This window comes from Oreochromis niloticus, linkage group LG8 (genome assembly GCF_001858045.2).
Source record: "Oreochromis niloticus isolate F11D_XX linkage group LG8, O_niloticus_UMD_NMBU, whole genome shotgun sequence".
NCBI lineage: Eukaryota > Metazoa > Chordata > Actinopteri > Cichliformes > Cichlidae > Oreochromis > Oreochromis niloticus.
Window position 1 is genome coordinate 14,354,396 of NC_031973.2, and position 27,957 is coordinate 14,382,352.

Here is a 27,957-nt window from a genome sequence, read left to right on the forward strand (position 1 = left end):
TTCAAGATGAACTTAAGACTCATCTCCTTTTATTCCCTGAAAACATAGTATGTACATCATCCACAATCATCATTTTTTTTAAAACATCTCATCAGAATTTTACACAATGGCATATCTACAAATGTATAATATAATCACAGTTTGAATATTCCACAAAACAGATCAAAGGGAATCATTGCACAGCAGGAAAACAAATAATGGCAACTTCTCTCACTTTCTTTTACAGATCGGCACTCGCACATACTGAACACCATGTTTTCATATTCATGAAGGGAAACGTGAGGTTTGTTTTAGTAATCCGCACAATGCTGCAGCATGGCTTCATTTCAAGGCTGTGGAATTGTGTTGGATCAGCGGGAACGCCGCCTCTCTCGGGTTGACACGCTATGACCAAAAATCAGACGCCGCGTATTAGCATGCCTCAGAGGATTTACTTGGACAATCCCATGCGACTGTACTGCATAGGCTGTATTATACTTCCGTGCCAAAAACAAACTGCCAAAATACAAGAACGTTAATCACCTATTCAATAGCAAGCACCTACTTTTTGATTAAAGATGCATGAAAATGAAACACTGGCATAATTTGCAAAAATGCAACTTCACTGAAAATCAGCTAAAAAAAGGCTAATAACTCCCAGAATGAAGACACAAACTCCAGGTTTGCTACCTGCACGCTTGCATACTGAGCTCACGTTGCAATGAAGTCAGTTCGGATGAAATAAAATAGTCAACACACCGAAACCTCTGCGCAGAAACAGAGGGGCTTTAAAGACTCCGCACCCTCAATCCTGGAAACTTTCATCTTTATTCACGTAGTGGTCCATTTTAACATCGCCTCAGGGTGAATTGGGGGGGATTGGCGTGACCCATAAAAGCCCGTTTCAGACTGTGGAAAAAAAAAATTAAAACAGAAATGGAAGCTTATCTTTTGTGACAGCTTCTACAAACAGATCAAACCAACTGAAAAGAGACTGGCATTGTTGAATTGAGTTGCTCTCTTCCCTTCATCCCAAAGTGTTTGCGAATGTGTATCTCTCTTACTTAAATAGCTGTCAGCGAGAGACAAAAGCATTATTGTGTGTAGCTCGGGGATGCTGAGCTGCAGGTCTGTGTGTCTATGTGTGTGCGGGTCTTCGTTTGGCTGACAGACTCTGCTCTAAATGCAAATCGCACGTTCCCTCTCGGTGGAACAAACTCCATGGTCATTCTGGTTAAAGCCTATAAGCCCCGACAGCTGAAGCATGTACACAAGGTGTAAACACAACAAGGCTCGAGAGGTTAACAAAAAGGCACACATGCAGCCATGCACACACCATTTTAAATATCCACACACACACACACACACACACACACACACCGGGACAGGTGCTTGTTGCACGGACATGAGCGATAAACAGACCACATGGAGACAGACAGTCACGTTCAGAAACACAAAAAAAAAAGAGAAGAAAAGAAAAACAAAAAGGATCAGCATTGCACTTTGTCCCTGGATATATTTCTTTTGGCTTTCCTGAGCTATAGCTACTGATCTCCTGTTCTCCCTTTGATTCATCTACACTTGATTTACTTCAATGGACTCAGTGACGCCACAAAAAAAAAAAAAAAGACTTAAAAAAAAAAAAGAGGAGTGTGACAAGAATACCTAAACATTTCAGTCTTTGTTTCTCCCCCCAACCTCCTACCAAATCATATTATACACACGGTGCTAAAAAAGTTTCCAAACACTGTGAGCATCTGCCAAAAAAATATGAGGAATGCTAATGACGCCGGAAAGCTGAGACATACACATCGAGTCGGAATTAGACGGGCTACTGCCAACTGATGCTAATGAACTGCCTACATTCTGAGTTTAAACACTAAGGCTGAGGACTAAAATGTTTGAGGTATTCATTCATTTAAACTGAGAGCAAAAAACACGAAATCCATAGGAAAGTGAGTGATAAAAATAACAGATATGAAATCATGTGTACTAAAATAAAACTCAATTTTAACCCAGCCTAAAAGAAAATAAGTGAAAAAAAAAAAGAAGAAATCAAACTCCACATGGTGTTATACGTCGTGGACTGCTTCTAGGAGTTGCTGATGGCTGCCAGGAGGAAACTGAAGCAGTCTGCTTCCTTTTAAGTCTAGCACCGGTGTTGCACAGATGGGCGGGTCTTGCTGATGTGAAGAACCTTGGTTCACAAGCTTGCACGCGAGGTCCCTCACCAGCCACGGCTGATCTGCTTTTTTCAGGTTTGCCTTTAAATATGGAGTGGCGTGCTGTCAAGCTGAGGAAGCAGTCTTTAAAAAAATAATAATAATAACGATAATACATTTGGCTTGGAGACAGAGAGAACATGCTGGCCATGAGATCATCTCAGTGTATTTACTGTATGATGGATGGAGATCTGTGGAGCCTAATGTGTCAGAATGTCAGGATCTTTCCTTCTTGGTTTTTTTTTTAGCTACACTTCAGGTAGAATTTTCTATACATTCAGAATGAAGTCAATTATTTTACAAGGCAACTAAAAGTTTCAAGCTAGAAGCGACTGGCGTTAGAGTCTTCTTAGTGTGGCTCGGGGGGAGGGGTCCAGAGGTGAGCCAGAGGAAGATTCGTTGTGTCAGAGGCAAAAAAAAGAGGAAGTTTTACAATATGGATGGAGTAGAGATAATTCAAGTAGGTTTAGATAACTTGTTTTTCCCCAAATGGACAGAAAGAGTTTTTAGGGCTCCTTCACGAAACAGGCTGCTGGCACTTAGACATTCAACTCATTCTTCATGCGTGTAAAAAAACAAACAGAGGTCCTCAAGTAGTTCTCGGGCCTGTGAGGCGGACGTGTCACTTCCTCCTCACGCTGTCCTCGGGATCCCTCTGCTGCTTTATGAGCTTTTCGATCTCAGCCCCGAGAGTCTGCAGGTTCTCCTGAGAAACGGAACAAAAGGGAAGATGAAACGTTAAAGCGGCGGCACAGGAGGGACCGGTGCGCTAGTTATAACTCTATTGTTAAAGACCGACCCCTGTCTTGTCCATTTTGCTGATGTTTTCTGAAAATAGCAGGGCACTTAGTCACACCGTCTGCAGAAACCAATTGCCGCCATCAAATCTCATCAATATGAAGGACAATCATCAGCGGCTTAAAAATCAGAAAAGCCTGGATCATCCATCACGGTAAAAGTGAAGCCTTGATACGGCTTTGTCTGAATATTTTACTGTCATTTTAACGTTGAGTGTTTTTACATCATTCCTTCCTGCACACTGCCAATCATCTTCCATCTGCAGAGAGAAGTCTGAAAGCCAGAAATTACTCCCACATTTTATTGCAATTTATTGTCTTGTTCAAGTTTTTTCTTTTTTAATGAAGGGAGTCTCTAATATGTAAAAAAACAAACAAACAAAAAAAACAATAAGAAGCTGATTGGCTGCATCATTTGGAAATATTTATGAAAGCTTGTTCCCACATAAACATCAAAGTGGCTGCAACAATACATGATGAAAGAGTGGTGACACTTTGCTTGGATTTATGTGGGCGTGTTGGAAACTAAGAAATATTTTGTTTTGCTGTTTTTGTTGTGCAATCCACCAGATTTATTTTTTTGTAATTTTATTTATCAATTTATTTATTTTTTCTGGCCCACCATGTTTGACACTGATTCTAGACCCATTTGACATTTTCTATGTTGACATTTGCTTGCATTGCACTACATAAAGTATGCATTGCACACCGACTGCAGAAACAGACACAGCGGTAAATTGCCTGTAATTGTCTTGTTTTTATCCACAGCGAGGAGCATTTAAATAAATGACCTCTGTTAAAACTCACTGCAAGCCCGGCGCTGCACTAACTGACGGCAGCTACCTACTGAACGGCTCTGGAGGATTCAGAAGCTACAGAGAGAGATTTCCCTCAGGAGCCGGTGGAGAGCAAAACAGAGCGAAATGGAGAAACGCCACACGATCACAGGCTAATGTTGTTTTGGGTTGTGACTGCTGGTTACATCCACAAAATCAAATTGAGACTGTAAGCTTTATGTTCAGCTGATGTACAGCAACGAAATGTGAATAAATATGAGCAAATCAACATAGATACACAACAAGGTCAACACGCAGCACTCTGATAAATGCATCCACACTCCAGCTGGGTGGTTAATGCCAGTCTTAACAAGGTTAATCTAAAAAAGAAAAAAAAAAACGTCTGATCATGTCCACTAAGGGGACATAAATAAATACTTTCCACATCCAGCCTCTACATGATGTCATATCACCTCTCAAGTTTCAAGACTGAGAAGGAATATTGATCGATACGACATCAGCAAGTCAGAAACTACTAATTGCATTAAAAGACCGAAACGTTCAGCACACTAAATGAGGATGGACACCATTAATTGAGGCTAAAATCAACTATGAATAAAGAATACATGTCTCAGTTACAGTAGGCCGCAGCGATAGCGTCAATAATGCAGGCTCTGATCTGAATTGGACTATGACTTTCAACGTGTCGTCTCAAGTCATGTCAAGCTGACAAATTGCTCGTCGCAGGACTGTCAGCCTGTCAAATATCTCACAGAGACAATACGATGCATGCTGTGGCTGACTTTGAAGCTTCGAAGAGCGATCCAAATATCAGACAACGCCACTTAACGAAAGGGAAAAGGTGGTCTGACATTCACCCGCGCCCTTTATCACATTATTTTTAATGGTGGTTTCACAACATGCGGTTATTGACAATAACTGGCTGTGTGGCGCGGTTTGCTTCCTGCCATTAAACGGAATACAAAGGCAATGACGCAATTAAAAGATGCCATAAGAGATACACAAGAAAGTTGACTGAATTTAACGCAATTTTATCACAAAGTAATTTGTAGGATGTCGAGACGATAGAAGTTTAATAGCAAATATCTCAGTGTGAAACTTTCTGTGCTAGAGGCGCTAAAGCAGAGCGAGCCAGGGATGCTGCAGTCTCCAGGGCTTACAGAGGTGTGAGATTAATGTACGACAAGAACACAAACGCTAGAAAAACAAAAACATCTTCCAACCGTTAAAATAAACAAACAAAAACACGAACGCAGCAGCACAATACATCTTTACAAACACGAGCTTGATCTGTGCAAATGAAGAAGAAGGGGAAATGCTACGCTGGCAGCTGTATGAATTAGAAATGCTGATGTGAATAATTTTTCTGTGTTTTGTGATGCGTCAAACTGTGAATCCACCAGTTTGACATCAACTCGCATTTTTATATTTAGATTTGTTGGATTAAAATGGTGATTGCAGCGCCCTCACGCTTTGATAATGAAGTCACATCAGGCTGCGTTGCTCCAAAGGTGAAGCGTGACGTTCGCACGGCTGATTAATTATCCGTTCGAATCACAAAATAATAATACTTTAAAAAAAAAAAAAAAAAGCAACTTAAACTCCACTCTCAAAATAAGAGGCCGTAAAAAGAAACTGCTCCGGTCATCAATATCATCATTGCATTTAAATGAGTTGTTCTGCATTTCAAGAGGAACACTGTGGTGCGATGAAGCCTGCTGGGGTACGCCTTACCTTCAGCGTAATGTTCTTCAGCAGCGTGTCCTCCAACACGGCCTGCAGCTTCCTGTTAATCTCCAGCGACAGGTCCAGGGTCAGCCCGCTGTCTGCCGGGTGGGAGGTGTAAAGCGAAGCCATGATGCCTCCCCGCCGGCTGAGGTGGGCCTTGTTAATATCAGATGCCTCTGATGAGAGGGCCCCTGTCTCCTCTCTCAGCACATAGCTCTGGATAATTCTGCAGGGATGAAGAGGGAGGAGATGAGTCAAACCACATGCTTCAAAAAAAGTAAAGGGAATAAAGTGAATGCATCGGCTGGAGACTGTTGAGTGAAGAAAATTGAGAAAGTGGGATTTCATAGTTAGGAGCTCTCCATGCTCCCACAGAGCAATAAACCATTTCCAGCAGCAAAAAAAAAAAAAAAAAAAAAAAAAAACCACAGCCGACATTACAAGAATACTAATCCCACTGGGATGGGCTGTTGCACTCATGTACGCGGGATACATTCAGTCATAGTTAGAGAGAATATTATTGTGCCTGTCAGAGAAGGAAAGGTAATGAAAACGCGGCGTAAGAACGGCTGACCAGGATTCAATTAATCAGCTGGCATGCCTGCGTGCGCGTATGAGAAAGTGAGATAAATCTTCATGTTCATTATACATTTTCATCACAGTAACAATATGGTGTCGAGGTTAAGCTATGTTTGTGTCACAGAGAGGGAAAGAAGAGAATTAATCAACTTAACGGCTCTAAACTTCCTGTTGTTCAATTTTCCCATCGCAGCCCAGCGAACACCGAGGAGCAAGTGTTTCCATTTAGAGGAGACCAGACCCATAGAGAGCCGCCACTGAATTTCAATTCATTACTGCCGCCTACATTCTTACTCCCCCCCTCCGTCAATATGTGACCAAAGACAGAGAGTGAGAGAGAAAATAATGCAAAGTGCAAGCTCAAGTGAAAGATGTTGGTTAAGTAGGGTAGTGAGATTAAAATGTTAGCATTTTTTTAAAGTCTGCTGTCATATGAGGGAAGATATTTGAGTTAGACTTTAGACATCAAAGCTGAAACATGCGCAGGCCTTTTCCAATTGCATCCGTATCCTTTCATTTTCCAAACACTTAATAAAGGAGTGCAGATAGCTGAAGAGGGCTGTGCACTGTCCTAGAGAAAAGGTCAACAACGCAGTACTCTAATCGATATTTGTAACTCGCTGTCGATCCGACCATAAACCTAAAGTACTCAACTATCGACTAGCAATGTGTAGTTCAAATTCAGGGTGGCTAGCTATAAGATGAGCTCAGAGTAGGGGGCACCTTAAAATAATAAAAGCTGAAAGACTCAAGATAAAGATTTTTAAAAAGATTCATTAGATGGGAATACAGTGTTTAAAACGCTTCTATTTCTATATCAAACAACTACCACTACTGCCACACCAAGACTCATTAAGTATTTATGATAAATGCAAAGTAGGAATTAACACAGAACCATAAATGGAAATGAGTGCAAAACATCATCCTGTGCTATGAGGAGCTTTATAGATCAGTTGTGTGCAAATGCACAATATTTCAGTCTGCAACAAGCTATGGATCCATTCTAGTCAATTACACTGACCTCCAGTGGTGTCCTTCAGTGTTAAACACCTAGATTTTTCTCGGGGTAGACATGCATGGGGGACTAAGTGATTCAAGAAAAGCCCACTGTTTAATTATTCCTGTTCGCTGAGGCATTTAAGTGAATGTGTTGGGAAAGAGGTGAAAAGGGTCGGAAACACGCCTGTGATATTTTCATTAATATAACATGCATTAACGGCCCACGTTAAAATAGGTGAATCGAGTTGCAGGTACCAATCAGCATGCAGCAGCCTACATTTGTAAAAATGCAAAAGCACCAGCAATTCAACCTGAACTGAAAAGATTCAATGTTTGCATAAACAGAAAAGAGGGATTGTTTTTAACATGCATTTTAAACATCCATACTCAGAGATGGGTCTTGCTCCTGTTCTTTTACAATGCATGTGTTTTTTATGCTAATATAAGTCTAACACATAAGGAAAGCTAATATCTACCTAAAACTATGTTATGGTGTATTGATTCTAATCTAGCAAAGCAAATAAGTACATGGGTGCAAAATTATATGAACAATAGCTCTGCAAGTATCATAAAAGAGCCACCACCAGAAAATATTCCCATCCACACTCACAGAAAAACACATGTGCTACCACAGACATAAAATGAAACTTACCTCTAGACTAGCCTTGCAAGGGTCCATATTAGGACCCCAGTTCCATCACGACAGTGTTTAGTAAAAACAAAAAAAGTGACAGAAATTAAAGATGTGGCTACATGATGTGCTCAATGGCATGCACAGGTCGGCAGGGGGAAGAGATCAGAAATTTAGAATGACAATGACTAATTATTTTGAATCTAAGACTCAAAGGGGATTTTTTTTCCTTCTAAAAAGGAGGGGCAGCGAGTCATGCATGCATAGAGTGAGGGTGGCAGAACAGCTCAATTAAGAAACCACAGTTCTTAAGATTACAAACTTTGGACTTCAAAGGTCGGAAGAAAGATAGAGGACAAAAAAAAAAAAAGATTGTGGTCTGTATTCAAAAACATGGAGGCTTTAAGCAGGAAGTAATCAGCTTCATTTTGTACAACAACAAGTACACCTGTACACGCTCAGTAAATGCAAATGCATGTGATGAGATCTCAATAAACCATAACATAATCCTTCATCCAAAAAATATGAAGGGACACTGGCTTTCATCATGACAACAGCAAAAATACTTTAAGAAATGCCGACCCTGACTGGCAATGAGACAGAAATCCCTGAAGTGATGCATCCCATTATGCATACTTAACCCATTCACCAGTGTGGGCCCCCAATAGCCTGCAACAGAGCCTATATTCCTCTGATTTACAGTTACCATTGATCGCAGCCTTAGTGGAGTGAAAAGAGTGCTCTCCAGATAAATAGGTATCAACACCTCCTGAGCAGAAGGCCTCCGCCTGCTTTGTTCCCATCTGGTCTTCAACAGTATCATTTGAATTCAAGTCACATGAACAGCCAATTTAGACCTAATGGCCATAATAACCAGGTGTGGCAGTTGAGGGAAAGACATCACTGCCCTTGAAGGATGCTGCTGCTAATTCTGCTGGTTTTAGCTCATTTACTTCCAATCACGTATACTGTACTCTATACACTGACCCGTCTTTGACTTCCTACACACATTACATCAACAAGCCACTCCGGGAACATAATGTAAAGCTGCGTGATGAGTGAAAATACATCTGCAAATCACCAGGTAGCGATAAAATTGCTAAGTGGGAGGGACCATTTCTGGTTTCACAATTATTTTTTCTTTGCTCCTGCAAGACTCAGAGGAATATTGTAGCAATGCTACAGCTTTTTAACTGTAGCTGCAGGTTTCAGTCATTACAATATGGTTTCTGTAGAATCATGTTCTGTGTGGCTTGAGAAAAACAAAATACTACAATACCATTGGTCTACAGCTACCGTCGCTAAAGAAAATAGACCAATGGTACTGTAAGACTAAGCAATATGGACCAAATATGATCCTGCCTTAAAGCCATAAGAAGATTTCACATCTGAACTTTAGCCAATATCGAGAGAATGGGCAGCTTAAGATGATGCTCGGACCTGATTTTTCTGAGCAGAACAAAACAGAAGATCGACTGCATCACCTGAGTTCTCAAGGCTGGAAACACTCCATTTCTTTTAGGCGATGAGCTTCCTGGTTAGATAAACTTAACACTTTACTGGACTTTGTGAAAACTCACTCAAGTCGGACCCCCACTACATATTCCTTCATGGCATAATTTTAAGAAAAGTTTAGGGCTCAAACTGTTCAAATGGGGCACTGTGTCTCTGTCTGTGTTGCAGGCGTATTTGTGAGCTAGTGGGGCCATATTTGCTTTAGACACAAGGACTGCACTGATGCAGCTTTAAAGAAAAAAAGGTTTTAGATTGCAACAATAAACTGTATCACTATCAAATATCTACTTTGAATAGATTTTAAATCTAAACATATTGTCCAGCCCTGACCAGTGGCACCCAAAAAGGCTCCTCCCACTTTCAAAGTCTACATACTTTAGAAAATGTCAGTAAAGTGAGCTTAAAGATGAAAAACACTGCTATGATTATGACAAGTGTCATGGATGTGGTATAGAAGATTAGCCTACTGACTTTCTTCCACCAACTCTCCCTTATCTAAAACCCTTTAAGCTTTAGCCGCCATGTATCCGTCTCTTTATTCATCACCTGCTTCGGCCTTACAGCTAGCTTGTCAGTGTTCACCGGGCTGTCCTGGAGGGATAGGGACAGAAAGGCAAAAAGGACTAATTTACATCCATGCTCTGAGTAGTGTAACCCCCCCCTACACCCGGCCCCGTGCTTAGCAGAGATTTTACACAGCTAAATTTAGCTTTGCAACCGTGGGATTCGTCCTCAATTTTAACTCTTAAATGTAGGTTGAGGCTAATGGATTCAATCCGAGTTTATAGCTGGGAAACAAATGAGGAGTGGGAAAGCAGAGATGATCCAAGTAGAATCAAGTAGGATGGCTGAAAAGAAAAAAAAAACTGAAGCAGAACTTTAGCAAACTGTATAACTGAACTGTAAGACTTCAGTTATTTACCTTTCAGCTTTGAGACCTTCTGACTTTTTAAATATCCTATTTTTTTAGCTTTATATCATATCAAAAACAAATATATAGATTTAGTAAACATATATTCATTGATCATTTTATCCTAGTATACCACTATAGCACACGATGGACTGCGAGGCCTAAAATATAGAGTATGTAACGATGTGATGAGATTAATATCGTCCAAATGTCCTTTACACTGGCTTTTTCATTGCAGGTGATGGAGATGAATATGGATGGAACATCGTTAAGCAGTCATACACATGCGGCTCCATGTATGGCTCAGACTATAAATAGGTTTGAGCGAAGTTTGTCATGAATGAGTCAGTGCCTTCATGGGTTAGGATCAAAAGATTAGAGGGTGAGACAAAGAAGGATGCAGAGCGCCGTAAACTGTCTGTATGGGGTCAAGGTCAGCTGAAGCATCCTTTCATCATTTGGAAAATCTGTGTCGAACCAAGTTATGAAACGAGATATGAAACGTTCAGCTGTCATATTGGTCAGGGTTGTTTCGATGTTTAAAAAGTGAATAAAAAGAACTGAATGTATCCGTAGCATCAATTACACATCCTACTTTAAGTTGTTAGTTTTCTTAAAAGGCAGAGGTTGTTTCTCAAACCTGTAATATTACTATATTACTTCTATCTTTTAAATAAAAGCCATACAGCCTGAAACACTGCATCTAAGACTTTTATGCATTTGCACTGGGACTGCTCTCAATTTCGAACCTTTATCCATAAGTACTGCTTGAGCACGCCACAATCAAACAGATTCCAAAACATTTGCTTTAATTGCAGTACAGATGCAAAAAGTTTTGTCATTTCCCGTTTTCTGCTTCCTCTATGTTGGTCCATCCCACTCACTTGGTCTTTTTGCGGATCTCTTCCACCAGTTGCTTGATATGGTCCTCCATGAATTCGATTTTCTCCTGCTTCCGAGCTAGAGCCTTTTGCAGACGGACAATACGCTCAACGAGCACAGCCTTGTCGACCTCTGGGAAACTGTCCACAACCACCACCGAAGGGCCCGACTGGCTCTCTGGTGACCGCTCTTCAACACCACTGCTGCCGCCATGACGTGCATTCAAAGAACCTGGAGTATCAAGGGGATAAAGACACAGATCACAAATTAACAATTATCGCTGATGTGGCTTTGATCATGTAAGATTAAGCTGTGAAATATTGCTTTTCTGTATGCAGCATTGACTAGATACAATGTTTGGGTTTTTTTTAGAAGAAGAAGAAGAAGAAAAAGAAGAAGTAGTAGTAGTAGTATTATCTATCCCATTGAAAGGCCCAATAGCAAAAAATAAAAAATTACAACTTTAGGTGTTAAATACTAACCAAATCTTGGAGTAGTACCTGAGGAACTTGAGCGACTGCCCATACTGCTGGCATCCCGTTCGCACCCTCCATTCTCAACTTGTTCCAGCCTCTTTCGGGCTTCAGAGAAAAAGAAAGATTTGTTAACTTTAAAAAAGTGACTCTAATACCAAGATTGTGACAGACACTTTGTGGAAATCAACATCACTGACAATTAAATATTATGAAAATAAGCATCACAGCTCAGCTGAACTCTGAGTATTCCTCTCTGAAGGAGTCAACCTGAATAAACATGACACAGGTTGCTTTTGAAGAACCCTGCACGCTCAGCAAACCTTCCAAGCTTGAACAAAGGCTTGAAATGACTATGCTGATTAAGTGTAACTGCTACACTGATGAAAAATTACTGTTTCTACCAAGAAAAATGTCCTCTCTAGCCTACAAGACAGCTGAAAGTGAAAGGATTGATCATAGAACATAAAAGTGCTGAACTTTCAGCTCTAAGGTTTTTCTTTGGTCCCAGAGAAGAGGCGAGGGAAGCTGGCTCACCCTGTTAAGTATAACCACAGCAGGGATCCACCTGTACACTCATCAATCACTTTGCAGATTCTCCTCGTTATGTGACTCTGTGATAGTGTTCCTCATTGTTTTCCTATTACACTATTTTTGGGATCATTGTCATGTTGATTTCCAGATGGTTTTGCATTGAGAATCTCTTGAAGGTTTTCGGTGTTCATTATTCCATCAGTTTTGACAAGATCTCCAACACCAGTATTCCCAAATCATGACAGAGCCTTCACTGTAGGCTGTAGACACTCATTGTCTCCTGAAGTCCTTCATACATAGAAGACGATTTCAACCAATCATTGACCCATTGCCATGGATTTTAAGTCAGTTTTTGTGTAATTCGACCTTTTCTTCCAGTTTCCTTTCTTAAAAATTACTTCTTGACAGCCACCCTTCCACTGAGACCATTTCTGAGCAACAAACAGTAGATGGATCAGAAGACGGGCCAGATACATGTGTCAGGTTTTTGCTGGGTTTTTCCCCCCAATTCTTAAGGATATGACTTTCAAATAATGTTAATCTGATGGAGATAGTTTTTCAGGCCTGGCACTTCTTTAATCCTCAAATTTTTTAAGCACACACTGCACACCATGCTAAGATATGCCAATATTCCACCTAATAGCTCTTTGGGAATCTCCTTGCTGGTGTTATCTTCGGAACCAAAAAATAAAAACATGAGCAAAAAAAGAAGCAAATGTCCAAAAAGAACTATGAAAGACCTTCGGTAGGCCTGGAGAACTATTGCTTAAGACCACTTAAAAAAATGACAAGAAGCTGGCTCCCTGGAAGCTAAATATAAAGAAAAATGAGGTGAATCAAGACTTTTCTGCAGTACTTTATATATGAATGACACAACGATTGAAGGGTTGATAATTCAATGAAATGATACAATTCTCTAATTTACAGTTATTCTGTTGTTTCATGACAGTTAGCAAAGGGTTTGTCACAGTGGGTGTCTGCACATGTTTGATTTGGCAGATTGTTATAGCACATATCTCTTTGAGACCGGTTTTCTCCTTAAATGGAACTGGGGATTTTTAATTTGTTAGGCAAATGTGTAAACCACTAAACAACCGAGACACTGCCATTTTCCATGATAGATGTTTGAGAAATCATCTGCCTTTTCAAACCAACCTTTATTATTATTATAGACTTTCTATACAAAAACAATAGAGGCATAAATACATTAGGGTATCTGACCTTGTGTTAGTTGTTTTGTGAGGTCTTTGATATTAGCAGCTTGCTTCCTTTTCTGAGTCACCAGCTCATCCCTCAGCTCTTCTACTCTGGTTTTCAGTTGGGCCACCTCCGTCTGCAGTCCTGCCCGCTCCTCCTGCAGACTCTGCACCTCTTGCTGTCTCAGCGCCTCTTCCTGTTTCAGTTGCTGTGACTGCAGGATTAATGGTGTAAGAAAAAACAAAAAGAGTAATGATGTAATAACACCAATTCTATAGTAGTAATATATTATGGAATTGCTGCTTGCTTTAAAAACAAAATTAAAAAGATATTTTAAGACTTTCTCCTGAATTTTGAGCAGGAAAATGTCATTACTTATAACAACACAGTAATCCGCTGTGTGTTTTCTCAGCTCTGCTTCTACAAATGATTCAAACATTTGATTAGAAAATGTTTTTCAATCTTTGTTTAATCAAACCAGGAAACGTGAGCAGACACTGAAACCAAAAAAATTTGATAACATCTTCCAAAAAGAAGAAAAACAAAGACAAAAATGAGTTTAGTATCATTTTATCTCTCATGTCATCAACAAACGCATTGTATCAGATAGTGCATTCAGAGTACGCCAACCTTGTCTTCCAGCAGCCTGTTGGTCTCCTCCAGCTTTCCTTGAAGCTCGGTGAAGTTGTTAGTTAGCTGGTCCAGCTGAGATTGTAGTGCGTTGCTCTCTGACTGAAGCTGAGCGTTCTTGCTGCTCAACTTCTCAGTGAAGCCCAGTAACTCCGCTTCACGCTCTCTGCTGCCTTGTACATCACGGTGCAGGTCAGCCATTTGATTGGTCAGGCCATCCACTTCATCACGAAGCGACTTGATTTCCTGTTCATCGCTACATCCAGAAAACAATAAATAAATAATTAAATGGGCTTTAAATGGGCTCAATGACTAAAATAAACGAATAAATAATGGCAAGCTAAACATTTGATTTAACTGTTCAATATAATTAAATGTACATGGAATGCATTGCTTATTTAGGTAACCCTTTTCTTTGGCATAAATATAAAAATGTTTCAGTTTTCACTACTGTGACTATCCCTTCTCTCTATTAAATCATCTTCACATGGCCATCACAGTCACACACCCACAGAGGGACCAGAGTCCCTTTCCTGCCCTCTATGGCTATATCTGTCTCTGCTCTATCTTTAAATGCTCTGATGAAGCAGTTGAGTGAGAAAAAAAGAAGAACAGGTATTACAAACTGTACATTTCTATAAAAAACTCTCATGTCAGCATGGTAATACAGGTGCAAAGCAAAAACAAAAACAAAAACAAAAAACTGGTCTGTCAAGTGCTGGACAAACAACGGCTGGATAACTCTATGACGAGAGCTAAATGGATCCAAAGAAGACTAAACATCAACTAATGATACTCCTCTTTAGTACTGAAGTGACAGTAATGATTTTACCCATTAGAGTTTGTTTAATTAACTCTACGATGCACAGCCTATTTTTAACTACAGTCAGTCACTTTTAAATATATAAGCATTTCCTCCTAACCTGACTTGTAAAGTCTTGACCACCAAAGGCTGCTCATTTTTTAAACTTATATTAAACATGCTTGCTCATAGTGAAATAACAAATGTCACTTTTTGTGCATTAAGTACAGTTGGGCCCTTTACTTGATGGTGTGCTTCAGTATTTGTTACTATGTAAATGTGCTATCTTTTATTTATTTCTGTCAGATGCCACATATGCAAAACTGCTCTGTTCAGTGTGCGGTGGTGTCCCATCACACTTCCTATATGAGAGAGAGTGTGTGGCTATACCGTTGATGCTGCTCCTGAAGTGCAGTCACCTCTTCGAGCTTTTCTCTCTGGCGGCCAATCTCTGCTTTTTGCCGGTTGATGATCTCCCTGTACTTGGTCAGCTCATCCTCCCACCGTGGACGCTCATCCTCCAGACACTTTAACTAAAGAATAACACAACTTTCTTGCACTGAAGACCTGGAGATATCCTGTGTGCCAATGTTCAAACACCTGTATGTCGGACAAACCTTTGTGCGTAGCGTATCAAGCTCATCCATGGCCTCTTTATAGCTCCTCTTCAGGTCTTCCAGCTCTTTGGCTTTCACCCGGTGTAGCTGCCAGATGCAGTAGATTGTCCATTAGATATGTTTTGCATTGCTTCTGTAAAAATAAGCTCTTAAAATAAGCTATCAAAAGAATACCCAACAAATTTTCCTCTCTTTTTGTTCAGTGTGGTCAGGTAACTCTCACACACAAAAGTTGACTATGGAGTTCCACAGGGTTCTGTCCTGGGACCAATACTTTTTAAAAAAAAACCACAATTATAAAAACTTCTCTAAGGCAATATTATTCCGCTATGCAGATGATAACCGTGATAAATAGTTTATGTATTTAGCCATCCAGTTGCAAATAATTGCAGTCTAATTTAAAAACGCATACGATAATGAGTACAAATCATCTGTGCAGCATCTATTTGGTGTACCCTGACTGCAAATAGCTGGCTAGTTACATTTGCTTGTATTCTGGTCATCTTCCTACAGAAAAGCAAGGTTGCTTAGTGCCATATCGTGTTGCAATTAAAGTGACATCCTGCAGCAACAATGTCATTATTTGTGGAGAAATTTCTGAATTGATCTTTTTTAGCTCTTTTCAGAGCTGGATTTAATGTGAATTTCTGTGAATATAGACTGCAACAGATTTACAGAAGAAAGATTTGCAATATTTACTGATTAATTACGGACTGCATTCAACCTCAGGCTGATACCAAACAGACTCCATCTTATTGCCGTTTTGTCACTCTGAAGATGGCAACTGAATGCGAGTGGTCATAGACCTGTCAAAGTCAACAAGATCACAAGTTGCAATAATTCTGGCCCTGCCAGTCTCCAATCACTGTTTTTCCTCATGTCACCGGACCCTTGTTTCTCATGCTTTATATTTAGAAACCTATTATTTGGCCCCAAAAACCTCTGAAATCTAATCAGTGTATAACAATACCCTGCCCTCCAGTACTACTGTGAGGACCATGGAGTCATTTTTCATCAGGACTGGTCGTTTGACTTGCAAATGAAACATGCAGTTGGGGCCACACCTTCTTTCACTTCCACACTATAGTCAGAATACGAAAGAAACTCTGTGATTCACAGTGATGTTGAAATACTAGCCAGTATATTTGTCTATAAATAACATTGGACAGAACTCTGCTAATTCTGACTGATTATTACAACTTAAGTTCAGTGGTTTTACAAAGCAATGTAACTATCGGTCAAAAAAGAAAATCATACAGTTGCAGAATTTTTAATGCAGAAGCATTCCTGGGCAACCTGTGTGTGTTATAGTAATTTGTTCATTAAAGTCGTTTTATTTATGCATTAATTAAGCGAAAGCAATGACCATCTTTTTAACAAAGCCATTACCAGTGCTACTGAAAGTCAACTTTTCCCAGAAGCTATTAGTAGTCTGTGGTAACCACGACAACATGGCAGTAATAGAGATGCTGGTAAATTTTCTACTGTTGATTCTTACATTTATCCCTTCCAATCTAATTTTATAGCCAAAAACCAATGGAAACTTTTTACTTGCATTATTTATGACTTAGATGCATCATCACTTGAGCATAACACACATACTAAAATAAACATAGGCTTGGACCAGTTTATTCATCAGCAGAGTAGTGACATCTGCCAAAAATCAACATCCATGATAAACCCTGTCCTAAAAACTGTTTCCACACAGTATCAGTGATGGGTCTGCAATGTGCTCTCCAGTTACTGGGAAGAATAAAATCTCTGACATAATACCTAACTGGATGAATCTCTTTATGATCGAATTTTGAACCCTGAAGAAAACAAAACAATGTAAAACACTTCTGCCACCTTAAATCCATCAAAATGTAAATCTAAGACCATCTCATTTAAACACAGACATTTTAAGGACTTTCTAGAAAAATAAAACAGGCTGTAGAATGAAAACAGGAGATGCGTGATGTATCCTGGGTTGTTGTTGAAATGCACAGCTTCATATTGATTATTTCTAGGCCATTTATTTTTAAAGTGCATTTCCCTTTAGAGTGGGAAGCAGTGAAAAACAGGCCATTGTGTTTGGATTGAGTCCACGTTTGTGCCTGCGTGTAAGGCATGTCTGCTCGGGGAGCACGAATGCCAGTTTGTTATCTCGTCCAAGTTAAGGCAATTACACTTCTCAAACTGGGAAAAACAGGCCAAAAACATTTTTACTAGAAGAGCTGGCATCGACAATCAATAAAAGGCTGAATAATGGCTTGGCGAATCACAGCGTATGTGTAATTTTGAATTATTGGCAAATCTGGCTTACTGTTTGTTTTGTCTTCTCGTGGCTCGTCACACAGATGAAAATCAAAATTGAGTTCACAAGTAAAAGTAAACCTTCATTCATCAAACAGTTATGTCACCCACTAACTATTGTTTTTGCCGTTTTGCATCAATCACAGCCCATCCTCACAAAAGGCAGAGCTAGATTTCTCACTTGGAAAGTCAAAGAAGCCCCAACTTCACAATCCAAGATGGCAGCATGGTGAAAAAGCAATATAACTGCAAAACATAAACTCAGGATGACATATCTCCCAAGTCAGACATCTGACTTTTAACTTTAAAGAAAGCGACTCAAGTTACAAATCTTTAGTTTTATGCAGTTTAACCTTAATATCAACTGAGTGCACAAACGTAACCAATATATTTAAAGTTGCTGTTGTTTTTTTCAGTGTCAAAGGCTCCTACTAGCAACCTAGTTTAACAAGTTAATCTTCAATGAAATGGGCTGTTTTTTTATTCTCTACATTATAAATCTCTTTTTGTGTTATTATTACAATTTTTTCCCTATTTTTCAGTTTTCAAATATAATAAAAAGTGGGTTTATTAACTCTTGTTAACACAGTCTAACAAATCTGCTGCTTATTCAGTAGATATTCTAAGGCTATAATCCAATGCAGTAAACTGAACCAGACACGCAAATGCTACGTTTTGTCTTAGTAGGACAAAGTGGATGATAGGATGGGTACACATCTCTGAGAATGTGTTGTGTATGCATATTTAGTTTCACCTCTAACTGGTCTGTTTGTTCCTGCTTGTGTTTCTCCAGCTCTCCTTTCGTCTCCCTAAGTTTAGCATCAAGCTCATTGGACCTGAGTTCCTCTGATTCCTGAAAGAGAGTAGACAGTGAAGATTTTAAAAAACAAACAGGGCAAGGGTGCAAGAGAAAAGGCAAGTACAGTGTAAAAAGACAGGCTTAAAAAAAAAAGAAAAAAAGAGGGGTCTCAGTTGAAAGAAAAGATTTTTATAGGCACAAGTAAGAGGGAATAACTGCCAGTAATGATTTTCCATTTGTGGTTTATGTCATATTGTTTTATTTTTAAGTCTTACTTTCTGATATGCTGACACTGTTGTCTGCGATTAAAAAAAAAAAAAAAAAGTAATAATTTTTCTACCACAGAGACAGAGACTAGCACAGCTCTTTGCTACCATCACAAGGTACAAGTGAAAAATGCTTTTCTCTTGAAGCAGAATCAGTCGTGCTCTAGTTCAGTTGTTATTGAATAGCATATTTTTACATTCTATGAAAAGAACAATGCCGCGGCAATAGCGTCATGCAGTCTTTGTATGCACGAGTAATAGCACGTTATAGTTAAAAATGAACTTTTGTGTTGGGTTAGGCCGTTTATTCAAAAGTAAGCCAACTGATTGCAGTGACAGATACAAATCATGCACAAATAAACAGTTATTCAGACTGATTCTGGGAAAATCTACTTCTTCCATGGTCTTGAGCAATCTGTTATTTTCCCGTGTTAAATATCACAAACCTGGTATGTTCGAATCATGTCCTGGCAGTTCTTGCGGATCTGCTCAGTCTCTTCCTTCGCCTGGGCCAACTTGGATGTGGTCTCTCTCAGTTTGTCTTTAGTTTCCTGCAAATAAACACAAATATGCTTTTGTACTATCGCACTAAAGCACAATTTTAAGATGCACAGATACCTGTCAACCACACAGGTTACCACATAGAAAAATCCAAGTGGCTCAACAGCTGTGATCTTCAGGAACCACCAACTTTTTTTCTTTTTTTTACCATTTCCCCTCTGTTTATAGCCTCATATTTGCTTGGAGGCACTTCAAAAATAAAACCATTAGTTTGTAATAAGACACTCTCAAAAATAGCTATGATGTTAATGATGATTTTCTTGCAGGTCCATTACTGTACCATTTTCACCCCATTTCATTTTGCCTGTGAATCACAAGACGCCTCTAATCATGTTTTTTTATGGCGTGTCTGCAGACAAAAATGACTGAAGGGGATGTAATTTGTATGCTGGCGTAAGTCTTTGACAAACAACCGGTCTTTAAACTGAAGGAAATTAATATTAACCAGAAGAGGAATGCTGTTTTAATAATATGGGTAAGGCATACTCTGAAAATTGGAGCTGCATGTAGTCCAATTTATTAGTCATGTAAATGTGTCATTTTAATTTTTGAATAAAATTTGGCTCTAGCATGCTGAGGTGCACATGCTCACTCTATAATATCATCTAAATCCTGAGGATAATATATGCAACAGAGGTCAAATTAACCTTGTACACCTCGACTATTAAATTTAAATAAAATAACAAAATATAAACACAAAAGTTACATTACCTTGTGCGTATCTGCCTCACTCTTTAACTTGTTCTGGGCCCATTTAACCTTGATGAGATGGGAGTTGATCTCCTCCTTTAGTTTGTCCACTTCTCTAGTCAACCTGCCAACCTCCCCTTCCTAAGAACGCAGTGGTACAGATGGAAAAAAGGACACATCAGCAAACAAATACTTGGCTGGGAGTCAACATTTCTTTTTATTAAACAGCTTGCTTTTTGTTTCTCACTGATAGTTCTAAAAGAGTCCTACATCTGCAAACCACTGTAGGAAGAATAAATCTCTATCGCCCACACATACTCGCAGCTTCACTGAAAAACTAATATGTCGCTTATGTGATCTAATTTTCACTGTGAAGTACAATGTATTCAAAGGGAGAGCTATGTCTATTTTTTTATTATGTCTAGTGGCAAATTAGGCTGCATTTAAATGAGTTCAAATAGATAAATACAAAACTCTCTCTATATAAAACAGAGGCACTATAAAACCATCACCTTTGCTTCATACAGCTGCTGCAGCCGCCCTTTCTCCTGAGCCAGCTGGTTTCCTCGCAGGGCCTGGCGATCCACCTCTTTGGTGGCTTCTCTCAGTTTCTTCTCCAGACTCTCTTTATCCCGCCTCAGGTCGAGGGCCTCTTTCTCACCCCGCACGTATTTCATCACCATGGCCTCCTTCTCTTGCCTCGCCTCATCACATTTCTTATTCACCTGGGGAGTTTTATTTTTTTAATATTAGGAGATGTCAGTTGACACTTCGATCACTGAGATACTCATATTGTTAGGTCCTTATACATATCACAAAAACAACTGATGTTTCTCTTGGAACTGTCTAACAGCAGATGGCTGAGGCAGTGATTTATCAGCTACCTTACTTTGCCTCCCATAACCTGGACAAGTGACAGACAGCTGGAGAAACACATGCACCCTCCCCAGATGCAGTGGGGGTAGACTTCAGGACTGTCACTGTTCATCTGTCAGCTTGTCAGCATTTTACAAATGGAGCCAACAAGCTTTCCATTTGGCAGCTATATTAAAAAAAAATAAAAATCTGCTCCTTATTGAAGGCAATTTATTAGCTTATTATTTAGTAAAGGACAGTAACGCTCCCAGGCTTTTATAAATCCCATATTTTTCTTTTCTTACACTAACAAAGGCTTAACTGTATTTTTAAAATGATTCAGTAATTCATCAACGTAATTAAACAAAATGAGTTTTTTTTTAAAAATGGTAGGAAATGGTATCAAGGAACCAAAGAAGACACATTCAGTCAGTGAAAGCTTGATAAATAAATATGTGCCATTTAAGCAGCTGATGTGTGTATGGCTAAAACGACAGTAGGACAGGCTCTGCTGCTAACACAGTTAAACATCTAATATAATGTGTGGAGGAAAAATAAAATAATGAATGCGTTCTTCCATAATGACATTTTCCTTTTAGAAATATTATACATTCACTCTGCAAGTCCCAACCTGAAGCCCTTCATAAGCCGAGCACTTTTGAAGACCGAGCATCACCAAGGTGCACCAAGGTGCACCTGCTGTGCAGACACTTTCACTTTCATGGACAACAGATACGTCCCTATGCCTGATCTGTACGGTTTGCTCTAACATGCTGATTCTTTATGAAAGCAAGAGAGAGGGAGAGAGAGAGACTGTATAAGCTGTATAAGAGATGATATTTGGCAACTGACTAGACATTTTAACTGATCCCCTCAATCTTATTTTGAAGGTTCAGATTTTGCTTTGATATCAATATTCTTGAAATCAGCTGCTTCTTGAAAAAAAGAACAAAAGTCGAGGGACTACATTTCCCACATCACCGTCTATTACAGGTGATGGCAGTTCTTCTTCTCTTCTGTTTTTAATTTGTTGCAAGCTGGAGGTCTGCTCTGAAAAGAATAAGCAGCAAGTGGATAAACTAGTTTGTGTGCTGCTATATATCCTGCAGAGGAGAACAAGGCTTCTGCCACCAGCTGTGGTCTATGATGGAACTGAAATCTGTCAATGGGCGATTCCTCTGAAAGGCAGCTGATTACACTGCTCTTTTATTTATTTGTTGCACAGTACTTGGGATGGAGTGTATTTGCACAGGAGAAACTTATAAATTGCATTATAAATTTAAGAAAGGCTGTGTACGCCTTCTTTCTTGTACAAAAGCACACGGGTCCACCAACCACTGTGGGGAAACTCAAAGGAAAGAAATTATCTTTTATTTGGCACAAAGCGTCTTCAGATTAACAATACCAAATGTTTTGATCCTCAGGGGCTCCAGCTGATTAGGAGCGGGACACACTATTAGTACAAGAGAGGAATGATTCAAGAGAAGGGCTTAAAGAGAGACAACCAAGTGCAAAATCAAACCCCTACTGCTCAATGAACAGTGAAATTAAAAATTGTAAAGTGTGACAAAACTGTCAAGAGAAAAGTCCCTTCCATGGTTTCAACCAGGTGTGCAAATGGTTGGATGAAAATGTGCTTCCCTGCACTATTCGTTTAACAAGTGATTAAATCTGCAATAACAAGAGTTTGCCGTGCTAAGACCTTGAACTTTCAGCTGCTAGTTTTGCGCAAACATCTTGAACGACAATGGGAATACAAAAGCCTGAGTAGTTTTGTAATTAGACTTCATTTTAACCATCTCAGCAAGTACTTTATTCTAAAGACTAACACAAAAATATTTAGAAGAGAATGTGACATTGACATTTATATTTTAGAAAGCCATATCGCAAACTAGAACCTATAGCAAGGGGAAAACTGCTTTATGTGATGCCATGATACCCCTATACGCTATTCAGCAAATAGGGGCATTATTACACAATGCGAACCTTTCTTGAATCTTTCTTGTATACATAGAGTACATACAAAAAAAAAAAAAAAAACCCTAACTGCTGTGAATGATGTGAATGACTAGTCCAGGGTGCTTTGTTGTGGTTTGAAATGTCCTAATTAGCTGTCCGAGATGCTGTTTTTTCACTATGCGATCTCTCCCCCAGATGCTGTAACATTAGCTCTTGTCAGTACATTAATAACGTCAACACCATCAGCAGGCATTCATAAAGTTAGTGGTAGGAATGTGCACTGTTATATCTTATCAAGCTCAGAAAAACATTTTACCTACACTTCAAAAACAGTGACACCCACCCCCACCCAACCACTCAGTGCAACTATAATTTACTTTTTTCCCCCCTTTGACATTTGTAAAAAATGTAAAAGCTGTGATAAACCTGGCCTACTGACAAGACAGAAACAAGAACAGAGATGCACATAACTTTAAGACTGAGGCAAAGCTAATTTGTGCTACCAGATTATCAAGGATGCAGGTGAATAATAGGTTCCAGTTGTACCTGTTCAATCCGGTAACCTGTCTCCTTCTGCATCTGCTGGAGAGCAGCTTTAGCTGACTGGTCCTGGTGAACCAGTTTATCCCGCGACTCCTTCAGTTCTTTCAGCAGCTCGTTTACCTTCGCCTCCAACTGCAAAAACAGGAATAGACAGCGTGATCAACTAGTTGGGTAATTTTGAAGTGTGGGCCACACCTGGGATAACCTGCTATACGCAGGATGACAACTAAGACAGAATGTGGAATAACTAAATTTAGACAGCGGTTTCAGGGGTTTCAACCCCTCTAGATACTTGTACTGTAAACATGGAAATACTCCGTTAAAAAATAATGACGAATGACAGACGAGAGCCTCTTCTACCTGAAATATAATCTGTTAATCTGATTGTTTTATGGCACAGTCTTTATTTTTTTATTACATTTCTGAAACGTAAACAAAACTATGAAATTATTTTGGATTTTTGCTGGACGCTGGATGTGTGTAATAATAAAATTACTCCTGTCTGTCTGCTAGGGCAGTGCTTAAACAAACAATGTTACCAAGAACATATTAACCAATTATTGTTGCTTCCATGACAACAGCAATGCTTAACTGAGCCCGATGAATAGAAACGCACTTTATGTTTGTAGTTGTAGCTAGGTGGGTAAGCTTTGTAAGAAGCTTTTGTGGTGGGAGAAACCACAAAAAAGGCGGGATATTAAAAACTGCATAGAATTCACACAAATGATGATGTTCATGCCCATTGAATGCTAGCGATCAGTACACATCACCCGGCTGTTTTCTTTGACTCGCCTGTTTACCAGTTATACACAGCTGTACTCCAATTTTTAATCAAACTGATATGTGACAGTGAAGGGTACAACTTCACAGGCTTGCTTCTCCCATTTTAAACAATACAAAACAGACTCTAATTATTTTCTTGAATGTACCCTCATTCTCTAACTAGAAAAGCGCTCAGATATCCATCCCAGCAACTTAAAAGCATCAGGTGTGTCCACGGTTTTTGTATTTTGCTTAATGCACCAGGTCACATTCCATCACAAGTGCCAAAACCAAGGTTGAATTTGACAGATCAAAGCATTGCTGACCTCACAACTTTGCCAATTTCAATGGGCTTTTAACAGGCTCATACCACTGAAAAGCAAAACTCCACAAGATAACTTTGGTGAGGTTTGATCTGAATATCATTTTTGCCAAGTTTAGTAAAAACCACAAAAACATGTCCTCACAAAACTCTTCGACGGTATCATATACGCCAGCACTCCATTGTGGTGCTTTGAACACAGCTTGACCCAACAAATCCAACAGGAAAAAAAATGCCATCTGGTTCAAAAGGTACTTGTATGAATGTCTGAATACTGATATGTCTGACAAGAAATCAGATAAAGACACTGAAGTGGAAAATTTTCTCGGTGATGGAAAAATCATTTGGTTAATGTGCTTCCATTATCATTTCTTATAAGTCTCTTGGAAAAAGAACAACAAAAAACTTGATGACACATCCAAATAAATATGGCTTATTAGTTTGGAATATGCTTGACTTTGACCAGGTTTTCCCCCTCATTACTTGAGTTTATGTCATAAACAGTGAATGCCATCTAACCCTGAACAACATAATAGAGCATAGGGGCACACAGACCTTTGTAATGGTGGCAAAGTGCTGCTTTTCTGTTTCTGTCCTCCTTTTGAGCTCATCTCTCATTTTGTCCTTCTCTGAACAGATACCCAGGATCAGCTCCTGATGTCTCTTGTTTTCCTCAAGCAACCTGTACACACAAGAGAGCACACACAATCTCAATTCAGGTCAAGCCCATATAAAGTAGTTTTTGAATCTCTAAAAGAATTTAGACTGCTGCTATTAAGGCCAAGAGGCATAGCTGGACAGGAAAAATCTGTGGATTATACTTTGTATTCATCACAAAAAATAATGCTTAGGTTTTGACATAAATATTCTCCTATGTCTGCTTTTTCAAAGTAAGAAAAAAAACATTAAATGAGTAGACTGATCCCATTTGAAAGCCAAGTACTGTAAATATGGCACTTTCTAACAACCTGCGATATGGATATGTAGAAAATACCAACTTACTTCTGAATAGCCTTCTCCTGTTGTGCATACTTGTACTGCACACACTTCTCGAAGACTACCATGCATTCCTCCTGGTCTGTGGGGAGTCCATTGACAGGTGAGCTCCCTTTCCGCTCACTTCTATCGTCACCATGCGGCAGTTGACAAGCCAAGAGCTCAGACTCAAGCTCATCTAGGAGTGACTCTTGTGACAGTGACCGCTGGATCTGAGAAATAAGCTTTCGGCTGCAATCAGTGTCATAAGGACTTGCAGAAGAATTTGAGGGAAACAGGTTTTTGGCACTGGTTTGAGGGCTGGAAGCAAGCGAGGAGCTAAAGGTGTCAGAGTTCGGGGTAGAAGGTCCATTAGAAATACCGGAGGTTGTTGTTGAGTCTGTGGGTGAGTTTTTGGAAGCGCTATGGACAGAAGAGGATGATGGACTCTCAGCTGAACTACTATCCTCAGCAGGTGATGGCTCAGTGGGGCAATTTGCAACCAAGAGTGATGGCTGTTCATTGCCATTTGGAATGGTAGCATCAAAAGTCAATACGGTATCTTCTGTCCCTTCAAGAACAGAAGGAGAGTTTTCTACTACATCCACAGTAGGTACTGGGGCTACCAAAGTGCTACCACTCTCATTTGAAGGACTGTGTGGAGGCTTCCCACTTTCCACTAAAACAGTTCTGGTATCAACAGGCTCCTCTTTCACATCTGGATGTTCATGACTGCATGTTTGAGCTTCATGTTCCGTCTTTGTGTCCATCTCAGCAAGTGCTGTAGTCTTGACTGATTCACCGTCAAGCTGCAATTCATCTTTTGCCTGACTGCAAGTTTCCGCCTCCTGCGCACTGTTGAGAGAGATTTCTTCCTCCTCTTCTGCATTAGACGTGTTGACATTAAGGAAATTCATTTGGTGTGATCCCGTCGCCAAGGACTGAACCTCTGATCCTTCCATCATTTGTGTATCTGAAGCAGGACTGAGCTATACCCAGGTCCTCCTCTGACTCAAATCTGTGTGACAGAGAGAAAAAAAAGACTGAATGGAAGCAGAACGAAACTGTTTATTTGTTTCATTCACACCAACACAGCAGTTCTTCCGTGAACAACCTGAAATTCCTTTAAGTCACAGATACAGCGGTCCTGGATTACTATCATGTTTTCCCTTCCTTGTTAAGCTTAAAATTTCCTCATTTTAGTTTATTATGCAACCAAAAGGAAGCCTAAACTCAAAGAATTTCCCAACATACAGCCTCATTTGCTGCAACACACACAAAGGGGCGTGGACCTGGAAAAACCTGTGGTGAGATACAGCTTGAAGAGCATGGTACACACATAAGATAGGCATTTACGATTACTGCAAAGCCTGAACTTGCTTTCAAAATGCATGCATTCAGAAGTCCCACAATTAGAAACATCCGGTTTAATGAATTCATTCACTTTCACTTTTTATTACACTTCCTAGGGACTCGTGCATACTCTCCAGTCAAGGTAAAGAATAAGAAATAAAACAGCAATGGTTGAGAAAAAGAAATTAAAGACAATTTATAATTTAAGAAAATGTGTCTGCTAGCAGATCTGCTCTAAATGGTTTAAGGTTAGTAAACAAAGCCGTCCTATCGGAGTCTGACGCCTTAAATTACATTTTCTTGATTTAAATAGCGTCTTCTCGGCATTTACTGCGTTATTCATTACTATGATTATTAATAACTTGGATCCTTTAAGTTATTCCCCCTTTAACAATGTGTTATCGTGACGCCCCTTCTTTGTTTCATGTCCCAAAATCCTCATTTGCCCCACCTCTTTCAATACCATCTTCTAGTACTGCTCTTATACCAACTTAGAGCGGTTTCTTTATGTTATTTACATTAATACATACAAATCATTAAGCTTACCATTACCCTACAGTCATAAATGTAAGGCTGCATTTACACAACGGCGTCTTCTGTTGACGCAGTGAAAGCGCAACAGCTTTAACAGATGCAATGCAGAAGATGCTCTGGTGACAGGTGCCATGCAATAACACAAGGGTTATTGTAATGTAATGTAGGCAGTCAGTCTTATTAAAACATGCCGTTAAGTGTCCGAGCTTCCTGTAAGCAGCAGGCCGACGTCCCGCTTGTGTTTACTGCCGATTAATCTACATTTCGCTTCATTTAACGTTAGCAACACCTTTGATGGCTTTAGCTCGCTAGCTATTGATTTTGCCTTGACGGGGCTATGAAAACGAAAGGAAAAGAAAGACTGGCGTACGACATAAAATACCCTGCGAGTAAAATATAGCTACTAACAATATGTTTAACGCTAAACTACAGACTGATAAACTGTAAGCGTGCAGTTAGCCTAGAAAGCTAAGCTACACTGATAAGCCTTGTGTTAGCTCGTACAATCCAATCATCTCACGCTTGAGTTAGCGCAGCTAGCGCTAGCATCGAACATAAATATCAAAGAAAGCTTAATAAAGGCTGTTATAAGTTACCCACCGAGAAGGAAAAATCCATGGTGTGCTTCGATGTGGAAACAATCGGGATAAAAATGAACTTTGAACCCACCCTGCCTTACCAGCTGATCGCAAAACAAGTCACTTTGATATGACACATCAACAAATATGGCCACTGCAAGAGAACCGATGAG

The 27,957-nt window shown here is 39.6% G+C and overlaps 1 protein-coding gene across 2 annotated transcripts; it reads right to left on the minus strand.

The window, feature by feature from the left end:
• On the minus strand, positions 1 to 27,957 carry ccdc186 (coiled-coil domain-containing protein 186). 2 transcript variants are annotated; one of them, XM_005471263.3, is made up of 16 exons: positions 27,807 to 27,957; positions 25,347 to 26,337; positions 24,900 to 25,026; positions 23,264 to 23,392; positions 20,416 to 20,628; positions 19,925 to 20,044; positions 19,099 to 19,203; positions 18,342 to 18,440; positions 15,293 to 15,379; positions 15,066 to 15,208; positions 13,874 to 14,129; positions 13,268 to 13,457; positions 11,540 to 11,620; positions 11,042 to 11,270; positions 5,530 to 5,749; positions 1 to 2,907 (listed from the first exon to the last, which is right to left on the minus strand). In XM_005471263.3, exons 2-16 carry the CDS (start codon positions 26,282 to 26,284, stop codon positions 2,824 to 2,826), a joined length of 3,021 nt encoding a protein of 1,006 aa, XP_005471320.1. In that variant the 5' UTR covers positions 26,285 to 26,337; positions 27,807 to 27,957; the 3' UTR covers positions 1 to 2,823. The 2 variants fall into 2 exon arrangements, with proteins under 2 accessions (XP_005471320.1, XP_005471319.1); XM_005471262.3 differs by having other exon boundaries at positions 11,522 to 11,620.

Coding starts and splice junctions, on each gene's coding strand:
- ccdc186 (XM_005471262.3), bottom strand. CDS start 26,284: ATGATGGAAGGATCAGAGGTTCAGTCCTTGGCGACGGGATCACACCAA. Junction 18,441..19,098: donor ACATGATTCGAACATACCAG/GTTTGTGATATT, acceptor ACTCTCTTTCAG/GAATCAGAGGAACTCAGGTC. Junction 5,750..11,041: donor GAGATCCGCAAAAAGACCAA/GTGAGTGGGATG, acceptor TCATCCCTGCAG/AATTATCCAGAGCTATGTGC.